At 44.4% G+C, this 12196-nt stretch overlaps 2 protein-coding genes across 2 annotated transcripts in view; one reads left to right on the top strand and one right to left on the bottom strand.

Moving 5' to 3' along the window:
- The window catches only part of LOC109475151, a 3377-nt gene extending 2737 nt beyond the window's left edge, over window positions 1-640 (top strand). Inside the window, exon 3 of the mRNA XM_019775686.1 lies at window positions 610-640. Coding sequence (XP_019631245.1) covers window positions 610-640 — 31 coding nt within the window. The remainder of the gene's footprint in view (window positions 1-609) is intronic.
- LOC109475152 (G-protein coupled receptor family C group 5 member B-like) lies at window positions 99-9605 on the bottom strand (the record flags this gene model as incomplete). The annotated part of the gene is made up of 6 exons (XM_019775687.1): window positions 99-1087; window positions 1527-1727; window positions 2677-2934; window positions 3131-3317; window positions 3664-3901; window positions 9497-9605. Coding segments are annotated over 6 exons (1128 nt in total), but the record flags the coding sequence as incomplete, so codon positions are not given.
- Between the last annotated feature and the right edge of the window lie 2591 nt (window positions 9606-12196).

Here is a 12196-nt window from a genome sequence, read left to right on the forward strand (position 1 = left end):
AGAAATTGGGCCAAAATAAAGGGACAGTATACCAGAGAAGATCCGACCAGAGTGAAGATCCAATTTGCGACCAGTGGGCCGGATCTTCTCTGGTATACTATCCCTTCATTTCGGCCAATTTCTACTATTTTTCCAGCGATCCGCGGGCCTGGTTGAGGCTACATTGCGAGCTGAAATTGTTATTATGTCATGGATCAAAAGATGCTTCTCGGAGGGAAGCATTACATAGGCATTTAAAAGTTGTTATATATTATCAATGAAACTTTCGTGCAAAAAAGTACACTAGTTTTGTGAAAAACTTGTTGAGTTTACGTGCCCATTATTGGAAACTCTCTAAGGCTCATAACAGAGTTCTTGAAAACTAGCTGGTTACTCGCATCTAACCTTCGTTTATCAGAAAACAAAATTGACCATAAAAACATCCCCAGAGGGATATTTTTATACTTTGCCAATGTTGCAACTGGCTTTCGAAACGCAGGTACAAAAAATGTTTTTGTTTCTTCCAATTTTGGGGTTTTAATTAAGAAATTTGCTTTCATTGGCTACGTTCTTTGTTCAAATCGCTCGCTACAATTTTCAATTTTCTTGTACGTTTAACGCATATTTCAGAAGGATTTTCTGGGGGACTTTCCGGATGTGAGCAACGGCTCAAAAGTAGTTTGTAGTCGGTAGCGCCCCCCGTCTCGGTTTAATTATGGTCGCCTCAGTAGTCGTACTGGTGCGCTATTTCAGAAGGATTCTCTGGGGGACTTCCCCGAAATGAGCGACGGGTCAAAGTTGGTTTATAGTCGGTAGCGCCCCCCGTCTCGGTTTAATTATGGTCGCCTCAGTAGTCGTACTGGTGCGGTATTTCAGAAGGATTCTCTGGGGGACTTTCCGGACGTGAGCAATGGGTCAAAGTTGGTTGTTAGTAGTCGGTAGCGCCCCCCGTCTCGGTGTGATGATGGTAGTCTCAGTAGTCGTATTGGTGCGGTGTGTAGGAGCGCTGTTCCCTGTCCATGGAGCCGCCGGAGTAGCCGTTCGGCATGTAGCTCATCGGCAGTTCCTCCATGTCTTCATCGTCACTCAGGCGACACAACAAACACACCTGGAAATACAAGATACCAATTTTAAGTTAATGATACTGGATGATCCCTCAAGGTGGCGGAACAAAACGCTATCATACAAGGACCGTGTTGCCTGTAGGGGAAAATGAAGACGAGCAAGGGACCAGGTCTGTCCTATGCATTTAGGTAGGTCATTTTAGTTCAAACGATCAACGTGCGCAACCCGTCAATCGCCATTTAACCGGGGCGGGGGCCGATACATACTACAAATTACCTTTGACCTGGCTCACGCCACACTTCCGGAAAGTGACGTGACTGAGCAATACTTTTTTTCTATTCTCTTTGGGTTGCTATTTGAGAGGATTAGAAGATCTTTTAACTTTTATCAAATGTCCAAAAAAACGCTAGTATTGGTTATGTATTGGTTAGTAACTAGCTATCAATTCGTCAATGATGTGCTAGTTTTCCTCTACCGCGTACCTTTGGTAAGAAGATGATGACGACGACGATGGTAGCCATGCACAAGAGCCCGATGGCGATGACGGGGTCCTCGGGAAAGTCCGTCATCTTGAGGCAGCAGATCCAGGCGACCAGGCAGCCGATGGAGAACACGATCCCCACAAAGATGAAGCGCGACTCGCTCATGTTCAGGTCGGACGGGCAGGCCAGGAAACTGAAGAGCTGTGGGACAGAAAATAATGATGCTGTTACGTTTGTAGGTGGGTCATTGTCACCGCATGGCTTCCTCAAGCTCATGATCAGGTCGGAGGGGCAGGCCAGGAAACTGAAGAGCTGTTGGGCAGAAAATAATGATGCTGTTACGTTTGTAGGTGGGTCATTGTCACCGCATGGCTTCCTCAAGCTCATGATCAGGTCGGAGGGGCAGGCCAGGAAACTGAAGAGGTGTGGGATAGAATTTAGAAAACATGAGGAATTTGTAGGTGGGTCATTGTCACCGCATGGCAACCTCAAGCTCATGTTAAGGTCGGAGGGGCAAGCCAGGAAACTGAAGAGCTGTGGGACAGAAAATAATGATGCTGTTACATTTGTAGGTGGGTCATTGTCACCGCATGGCTTCCTCAAGCTCATGTTCAGGTCGGAGGGGCAGGCCAGGAAACTGAAGAGCTGTTGGACAGAAAGCATGATGCTGTTACGTTTGTAGGTAGGTCGTTGTCGCCGCATGACTACCTAAAGCTCATGATCAGGTCGGAGGGGCAAGCCAGGAAAACTGAAGAGCTGTTGGGCAGAAAAAAAAACGATGCTGTTACGTTTACAGGTAGGTCAATGTCACCGCGGAGCCAGACAGACTAGTAAAGCTCAAAGTTTAAAAAGTTTAAGTCCGTCCTGTATCATTTGCGTATCGGTAGCCTTTGGGCCACACACAGCAGTGCAATCACTACAGCAGGGGACTAGTCCACTGGTAGTGGTACCGGCGTGTGTTTACCTCGCATATACTCTTTTTCAAATGCTAAGTGCTAAGCAAAGAGAGCAGTGAGTACAATTTTGAAGTCTTTAGCATTACAACGCCGGGTTCGAACTCAGTACCTACCGAATGCAAGGCGAGCACTCTACCCACTTGGCCACTGCACTCATCTACCTTAACATTATCAGGTGTTAAAAACGTACATACCAGTGTGAGGAACATGAGAAACATGACGTAGATGAGGGACATGATGAGGTCCTGGTTGGTGGTGCCGCACGCCGTGGTGGCGGGCTCCCCCGACGGGTACACGATCTTTGCCGAGGGCGGCACGAGCCACAGCCACTGCACGACAGCCACGATCTCGGGCAGCAGGAGCAGCACGGTGAACAGCAGCTGTGCCCGGTTCCCGCTCATGGGGGTCAGCTCGTCAAGGTCACGCCTGGACACGCGCCAGATCCGGATGGCCTGGAGAGCGACAGGAAAAAATCAGTCAGGCGTGGGCATTTTGTAGTCTCCACCAGACTCCATCTCCCAGTTCAAAGCAGAGCTGGGACGGGCTTCGCTGCATTGAGCTGTCTCCCTGTCCCTGTACATATGTAAATATGTGTTAACTAGCACCATTGACTTCACTTGTCCTGTCCTTGCACCTTGCTAGACATACCTTGAGCAGCATGGGCGCGAACACCAGCGCGTGGATGAAGCCCATGCCGGCCCGCCTGACGCCGCAGACGATCTCGTGCGGATGGATGACGTAAGCGTACGCCAGACCGTACATCAGGAAACAGCCGAACAACATGATGTACCCCAGGCAGTGCGCGCTCTCCCGGCTCTTGAACGAGTTGTCCAGTCTACGTACAGACAACAAAGAAACTTGAGACATCAATCCGGGAAGTGCAAAGCAAATACATGATATTTACCTCTGCATATGGTCTGTTCTGTTAATTTTTACTCAAACACATTCATGTATTTGGTGACAGGAGTCTAAATCCCTCCTGCCATAAAATTGCAACATGATGTAACCAAACACTAGTAACCATGGTGACAGACGTCTGGTTCAGGCCATTGACTTTAATTGTTTTGTAGAAGAAGAGGAAGAAGAAGCAGAGCAAAAACAATGTTTTCCTTCTGCGAGAGGTAAACATAAAAAAATCACTGTGTGTCATTTCGAATACATTAGATAGCACATTTATTTACCTGTAGCAAAAGTAGAAGCCGATGATGATGCACAACAGCGCCCCCTGTGCGGCTATGATCATAACTGCAAGTGCCCAGGGTGTGGCTCCCGTCATGTCGCTCAGTATGTCTGGAGTTGTGGGGGCTGGTGTCATTGTGTCCGTGGTCTGAGCGGACGACTGTTGTCCGACCAACGCCAGGAGTACAACACACAGGGCTGACATCGCAAAACGATCCATCGTTGGTGCTTTAGTGATTCCTAAAAATGGACAAGAAAAATAACGTTTAGATAATGTAATTTGAGTTGTACGAAATTCACATTTTCAAACATGTGTTCAATATCAATCCAACTGAAGGTTTACAAGTTTTCTCTAATGTTGGCTATGTTTAATGACAATGATGATGAATTTAACTGCACAGTTATGCCCATAAATATTACGTTTATATTCCTCATCCAGAACTTAAGGGTGGCGCTTATAATTCCTTAAGTGTGTTGCCTCGTCGTATGTGTATTGTACCAGTAAAAACTGGAAAGGGGCTCACTATTTACAGAAATAGACGGCATCATGTTATAACAGGCCCGGTGACCTTCTAACGGCGTCTATACGACCTAAAATGTGTTTTTATAGCCTGTTGACATCGTGCCAACTTCACATGTGGCGCCGCGGGTCACCAGACAGAGCGCCCTCTGGCGCTAGTTATGGGAATAGCCGTGAGGTGAGTGACCTTAGTCGCACATGCTATCACAAATCAGAGTGGCAGACGTGACAGAGTCGTATAGCCTCTACGAGGCTTCGGGAAGCGTCTGCAGACGCCTCCACTTCAGCTTTTTGAGAAAGCTTTGATTTCTCAAGATAAGAACTCCCAAGTTGCTGTACGTTTCAGTTAAATTTTACGTCTCTACGAAAATTAACCCATATCAAGACTTTCTAGATCTACAGAGAGTGAACAACTCCCCTGGCATGTCATCTGTCTATTAGGCCAAATTCTACTCTTTCCAGTCGCTTCTGAAGCCTGATAGAGGCTACCAATCGAACTAATCATTCGGGACGTTTCTGGAACATTCCTGTTAACTTTCATTATCCGTACATGTAGGTCGGGATGGTTCTCTACGGCTGTTCAATCAGGACGTCTGATGAAATTAACGACCGCCCAGAGAGGATACATCAAGGAGCTTGTCCCTATATCCTATAAGCTGTTCCTTGGAGACATGTCGTGTCCCGATATTGCGTGCTGGAAACAACTTGGGAACGAGCTTCGTGCGTGTCCGCACGGAGGTTTTAGTGTTTCTGGACGTGCCCTTGATGTTATGTTCCCACAGTTCTTCTCCCAAAATCACGTTAAGCACAGCAGGTATTGCAAAACCAGCAGGAAGAAAATAATGACTGCGAAAACACGTACAAAGTTACATTAAGACAAATCTAGGTTACAGCGAAAAGATGATCAGAAATATAGTAAGTGGTAGCAAAGTGGTAAAATGTCAGATGGTTTTAGACTTTTGCAATCGATGAACAAACAAAGAAACAAAGCAACAAAAATTATGGAATTAAAAGGTTCTAGCATTTTCAGATTTCAACCTTTCTTTAAAAAATATATTATAAGCAAGGGTGCCCCTGTTTGAAAAAAGCACAGTTGCCTTAAAAAAACCTCTGTCTAAAAATACAGTACCAACAGAACTTGACCTTTCTAAGCCCCGGATAGCGGAGAGTGACTTCAACAACGTGACAACTACGTGCGACATGCGACTGGTGACAGGAAGGTCGATCTTCATCCACCTCTCTCACGAAACTAGCATGGCAATGCTGTAGGGCTCGGGGAACAGACACTATTCTGTTTCCAAGGAACAGAGAAGCCCTTAGAAAAATTGGATCTGTGAATCCAGACGCAAATAAATTCTTATTTGAGAAAAGAAATATAGAAAAGAAAATCAACAAACTTCATTCATAACTTTTACGTTATGAATAAATTTTGCCCGATGTAATCAATCGGGTATTACACCACTACCTAAATTCCTCCACATACCGCCAACTTACTACTCCCACCTGGCGTGCCCTGGGTCACCTTCAGGGATGGACTCCCTATCAATCAACTGTCCAAATCACCTCCCACCCACCCACTATGCAACCGAAACCATTATATCTAAGACAAACAGAGACGCCAAGAAACAACCCAGCCACCCAAAACAATACTTCCGTATCCGGAAGTAATAAACAAATACATTTACACATAAACTGACAAACATCTTTCTCTTCCTAGGGAATGAAAGAAAACCACCTGCATGTATACATAAGTAAAATGTGTAGCCATCGATCGATAAACGTATAAAAGTTTACAACCCTAACGCTAGCCGCTGGAACCACTGGAACCGCATCCCGTGCATTAGTGACGACTCTGAGGAAATCTACATGTAGAACGTCTTTGTGAAGATTAATCAAGTTGCTCTGGGAATGAAATCAAACCACCTACATGTACTAGTAACATATGTTGAATGTGTAGCCATCGATCGATAAACGTATAAAGTTTACAACCCTAACGCTAGCCGCTGGAACCACATCTCGTGCATTAGTGACGACTCTAAGGAAATCTACATGTAGAACGTCTTTGGGAAGATTAAGTTGCTCTGGGAATGAAATCAAACCACCTACATGTACTAGTAACATATGTTGAATGTGTAGCCATCGATCGATAAACGTATAAAAGTTTACAACCCTAACGTTAGCCGCTGGAACCACTAGAACCGCATCTCGTGCATTAGTGACGACTCTGAGGAAATCTAGAACGTCTTTGTGAAGGCCAAGTCTTCACTGGAGGTCAGTCGCCACATGTGCCCGGCAGGAGAGAGTGACAGCTGGCTTACACCGAAACATGTCTATCAAACACGCAGGGTACTAGCCTGGGTATCAGACTGTTGCGAGGTCAGTTCCTCTAGTCTCCACTAGACTAACACCGCGGGTTCAAAAGCAGTAAAATTTTAGCCTCTACCAGGCTTCGGGAGGCGGCTGGAAATCGGTCAAAGAGAGAGATAGCATGCCAGGGGAGTTTGGCAAACTGTTCTCTCCACCCGACCTAGTAGAGGCTAGTAAAATTTGCCCAATCAGTGAGAATAATAAGCCAGGGTAGTTTCGTCACTGTAAAGTTCGGAGGGGAAAATTAACCTTCCCGTGGACTGACTTTCCTGGCTGATATTCCTCCATGACAACACCCTGGCATCCAGAGTACATACATGTGTGGTTTTTAGGAACATGGCCTTGCTGCCCAAGCTGGAAGGTGACCTACTAAAACTCCCTTTATGAGGAAAATCAAGTCAAAGTAAATAAATAAGTGGTACATACTTCCCAACAACAACTACCAATGGTGCATGAAAGCCTGACAAAGAAACATAAAAAACAGAGCCACCTTTTGACGTAATCTCAATAATTTCAGTAACACAGGCTACTTGCAGTTGACGGTGTTTTACTGGTAACGTGTTACAGTTTTTTGTATCCAAATTATAATATATATGGAACTGATGAAACGGCCGTTAACGTTTATCTCATTATGTCTAATATCAAGGACTTTTCAAATCTATTTCAATCGAACAAATGACTCATGATAACCGGAGGGCACAAATATGCTTCTATCTTTCCCTGGGATCGAGATGCAAGGGCAAAGGTCACACGTGCGCAGATAAGAAAATACAAACACACACAACAATATATGCTGAGTCAAAAGTCCTAACTCTCATAAAGAAAAGAAGCGACATAACAAGACATATAGGATCATATAGGGCAAGTTTCCCGACAGGCCATTTTAGGATGAACCAAAATAAATTGCCCAAGGACATTTTGGCATGCGGTGTTGTTGTGTATCCTCTCCTGTATGTTGTGTATTTGGACATGTCGGAATGTTTCTTGATGCGTGTCTGATGCATGTACGGTACGAGGCATAGCCTCGCATCTAGTCCAGTTGGGGACGATCTAATGGCGTCGGCTAGGACTAAGGAGCTTAGGTTTGGTGCCAGACTGTTTCCAGGGCCTACACAGGCCAGTTCCTCGGCTCCAAGGCCAACATGCCCCCAAGGAAATTAGCATAGCCTTGCTCAGTTAGGGCCTTAGCCTCGGCCCTGATCCATACACGCACGCTGGATAACTTTCAGCCTAAGTGGGTCTGGGATCCAGGCTATCAGGAGCTAGGCTATTGACTCTGTCACAAGAGCTTTGTAAGGGTCCGTTTCGTTTCGCTCTTCAAACACAGGGGACGTTTGTGAACATCTGTTAGTACATGGAAAACCGATTCCTCTACTGGGCCAATTAGCACTTCGTCACTAGTATGGAGTGTAAGTAGCCGGGACCGAGGTTACATGGGAATGTCAACTAACAGTTAGGCGATGTTGATTTGATTGTATGGATGACGTCAAAGCAAGAATTAATTTTCGTCCGGTTCTAAAAAAAAGTTTTTGACCATACTGTAAATCGTAGATCTACAAAGCAGCTGCAAAATGAGCAAATATATGCCGTAAATTGTAAGAAAGAGGGTTGGAAAATCGATACTAATGTTATAGAATGCCAACCAATTCCAAAGGAAAAGAAGAAAATGTTAAGAAACGAAGATTCTATTATTAGCCATACCAAGCGCTGTGTATTTACTGTCATTTGTTCAACCTTCACCACCACGTAGATTTCAAAATGAAAGCACCTTTTCCCCCAAACTTTTTTTATTCGCACGCTCGCGTCAGTTTTGGGGTTCCCAGGAGATGTCATCCATATAATCAAATCAACATGGCCTTAGAGCTAGCTGATAAGCGCTTTCCCTTTTCAGTTAGAGTTCTTAGATCTTTGCAAATGTCATCATACCATTAAGGACAATTGATAGGTTTGCCACGTGTTTGGTAAACAATAATAAAAACAACAATAACAAGGACGTGATGTTTTGACACCTGGTACCGCCAGCCGTTTATCCACTTCAAGTCGGATGCGGCAGTTAAAAGTTGTGCATAAATAAAATAGCAAGCTTGTATGGTAAAGAATGCAATGCATCGTCTATGCCTGCAAGGAATATCAGACCTTTTAGAAAGACCTGGTTGTTTTCCATAATCACGTTGACATATGTGTAATCTCCAAGCAGATCCTAGGGTCGTAAAAATAGAGTATCAGTATCCAATTGGCCAGAGAGGGTCCATGCGCGACCCAAGGTGGGGGTAGCGACAAAAAAGGGCCATATGTAAAAAGCTAACGATCATTCCCCCACAACCTCTGCTTGGAGAGTAACATATGTGCGCCTGAAACAAATACTCCAACACTGATATGATGATATGACAGGGGAGGCGCCGTCAAAATTTGTTCGGGCCAGAATATAGGTCAAGCCCGTCAACGATTGTACGCAGAGCCCTGAATACGAAATGAAGCCAGGCGTTAAATTATTATAGTTGTGTACGTGACAGTTGTTGTAGATGACTTTATCGCTGTATATTTTAATATGATAATCGAAAAAAACACTCATATCCGCATGCTTCTGCAATTAACAACCAAAACACGGATGTTACGTCACGCCTGTAGCTTGAATTAAGGGGCACGTTGCGAACTGAAACCTATTCTCAACGTTTGTCTATATAATTACATACTGTTATACATTTACATACTGAACGTGTGGCCACTATATACTAAGGTAGCTCGGCGATAGACAATGTTACAACGTTACGTGCTCACAACGCCGTGAGGAACAAGAACAGCTGTCAAAACCGTCGTCATATATTTGCCTCCGACGTAACACCACAGTGTGTGAGTTGGTAGTAGGGCGAAGTTTGGCTTTAGTAAACAACCAGAGGCGAAGATGGCGACATACACAAAAACGCCAGGTAGGAAGAACGTCGACTTACCTGGAACCAAGCGGAGCTGGAGAGAGGGTTGGAGAGAGTGAAATACTGCGTGGGCCTTGGTAAAACTAACAGGGGGTCGACTGATCGGGGCTACATGCCATCCGGGTGAGTGTCAAACATCTGTGCAGACGATATCAGCGAGCCGTCTGCCGGGGGAGGTCCGCGGGGCAGGTCAGGGGGGAGCAGGAAGCATTTCCGTCGGAAGGAGTAGGCGCAACGGCGGGGACTAGCCGTTAATGCTCTAGACAGGTGCAGGTTCGAATATGTCATAGCAAGCCAGCAATTATTTTTATAGACCGCCCACCTCCGTCAAAACGTTGAGATGCGACATAAGAACAATAAGCGAGACTCCATGATCAAGATGTACAGTAGACATCGAAAATTTGGAGGTACGTGTTTTACCTTTATAAAAACGTCTAACTACAAAGCTACAAATATTTGACGGACATACGTCCACTGATCAGTTTAAAATGATAATAACAAACACTTTCTTTTCCCCGCAGGCTTGACAATCAGTTATCATACTTTACACGGTAAAAAGTGTCTAGTCTATACATGCACATCCAACAGATCTAGATGTTTTTACGTACATGGCAAACTGGCACGTAGGCTTTGCAACTTGTACATGCACCAGTTTTCACACCCTTGGAACAATAAACGGAACACTAACGGTTTTCCCCCGTTCAGTCATCGTTCAAGGTTGTCGGACGGCATGCCAGCCGAATCGGAGGACCCGAATGTCACAACATGACCGGGGCACCATTTGTTGCCATAATTCACAATCTATCAAACACATACTCTCCAAGCAGAGGTTTGGGTTTTGGGTTATTTTCAGGCTTTTTTATCGGGGTTTCTTTTTTTGCACTGGAATTTTTTTCTTCACACAGCGCAAAAAAGTCTAAAACACGCCAAAAATAGCCAAACCTCTGCTTGGAGAGTATCAAACACAAACGAACAACATTTGTGCAACATTTGTGAGTGAAATAAGCCTAAAGTAGGCTAAACATCATTGCGGGGAGATCGGAATTGCTTTCTGTTTATACTTTACACACGTTCAGACAGAATACGTTGCGACCACAGTGAAAAACGGATACGCCAATCCTCCAAAGAGCACAAAAGGTCAAACATGTTTCAGTTCATCATGCTCTGTGCGCAGGTGTCTTCAGGCTAGTCTTTTACATTTTCGGTTCGCTGAACCTTAATCCGAAGGGCTCCGAAACGTAAACAAACTGGTGTAATAGTGAGACTTGTCGACCTGCTATGCAAATATACATGTACATATACATGAACGACTGTTTCTTTTAGTTGACTTCTAGTAGACTATAGCCTTGAACTTTCAATGATCCGGTTGTGGCATTATAACGTTACAACCGTTTATTAGAATGTTCGCTGTAGCAGCAGCCCTTGGCTAAACACGATGTTCTTCTATTCTATGTTTATGACTTGGGTTTTCAACTTCGAATATAATTTAGGAAGTTAATTTCTCGATTTTATTTTGCAGTTTGTCGCAATTAAGGTTATGCTACGTATTTTCACTGCGGACTCAGAATCATATAATGGCAACAGGAGTCTAAATCCCTCCTGCTATAAAATTGCAACATGATGTAACCCAACACTAGTTACCGTGGTAACAGACGTCTGGTTCAGGTCATTGACCTTATTTTTTTCTTTATTCAGAAACGCAGTGATAAGTACAAATGAAAGGACACGGACTCATTGGCTGCGAACTTAGTTAGGTACAACTTATGATAGATGATGACCTTATTTGTTTGAAGAACAGAGCAAAAACTATATGTTTTTTAAAGGCAAACATTTAAAAAATCGTCACCGACAGCTGCCAATAACCGATCCTGTGACAGGATTGGCCTGCGGAGATAATTGACAGAACGACCCTGGAGCCCCGGTGCACCCTGGGTGCACCAGAGGTGAGCGGGCGAAAATTGCGGCCACTTGTCCTCATCTATCACATGTCAGGCTGACAAAGGGGAGACAAAAGGGCTGGGAGGTACAAGTAGGGCTATTCTACATGTATCTTCAAAGTATCACAAATTCTCGGTCCTGACTGCTTGAGACAAGTTCTACACCTTTACGCCACTCTTGTTCTTAGATGAAGGAGCTCCTTGCACGTATTATAAGGGTCTTATAGAAAAAGTGGGATCATTCTTCTCCCACTGTCTCGAAAAAAGAAGTCGAAACCAAAAAGCTAAAATTTAGTATTTAGTAGTTAGAGTAGTTACATACTATATTATTATCCATTGTCCACCCTTTAATTTCATGTTACATGTACTTGCAATTAGCCTACGGGTAGAAACCTGCAATAAACTATCTATATATTAGCCTTTCAGTCTCCTCCAACTATATCTACAATGAATCACCCCTGACTAGGACACTCACTGTCAGGGGAGGGGCGCTTTTCAACAAGAAATTTTCATTCATCTTTCATCACAGCGAGGAACAATACATTTAAAAGATGACAGATGGAACTAATAAAAAATCGTGACATCCGACAAGTCAATTAATTGGAGAGCCTAGCCGACATCTGTTGTACACAAACAACTGTGGGACAGTGCTGTATGTCAACACCGCGCTGCTCTGACATGTTCCTTGTCGGTCGAACATGTGTCTCTGTAGTGTTTACCGACGGTGTGTTTTCTATTTGTAGCCTCCATCGCACACTCCTTGGAGCGTTTACTTTTCTTG

The sequence above is a fragment of the Branchiostoma belcheri genome, unplaced genomic scaffold (genome assembly GCF_001625305.1).
Source record: "Branchiostoma belcheri isolate BF01 breed outbred unplaced genomic scaffold, Haploidv18h27 scaffold33, whole genome shotgun sequence".
Classification (NCBI taxonomy): domain Eukaryota; kingdom Metazoa; phylum Chordata; class Leptocardii; order Amphioxiformes; family Branchiostomatidae; genus Branchiostoma; species Branchiostoma belcheri.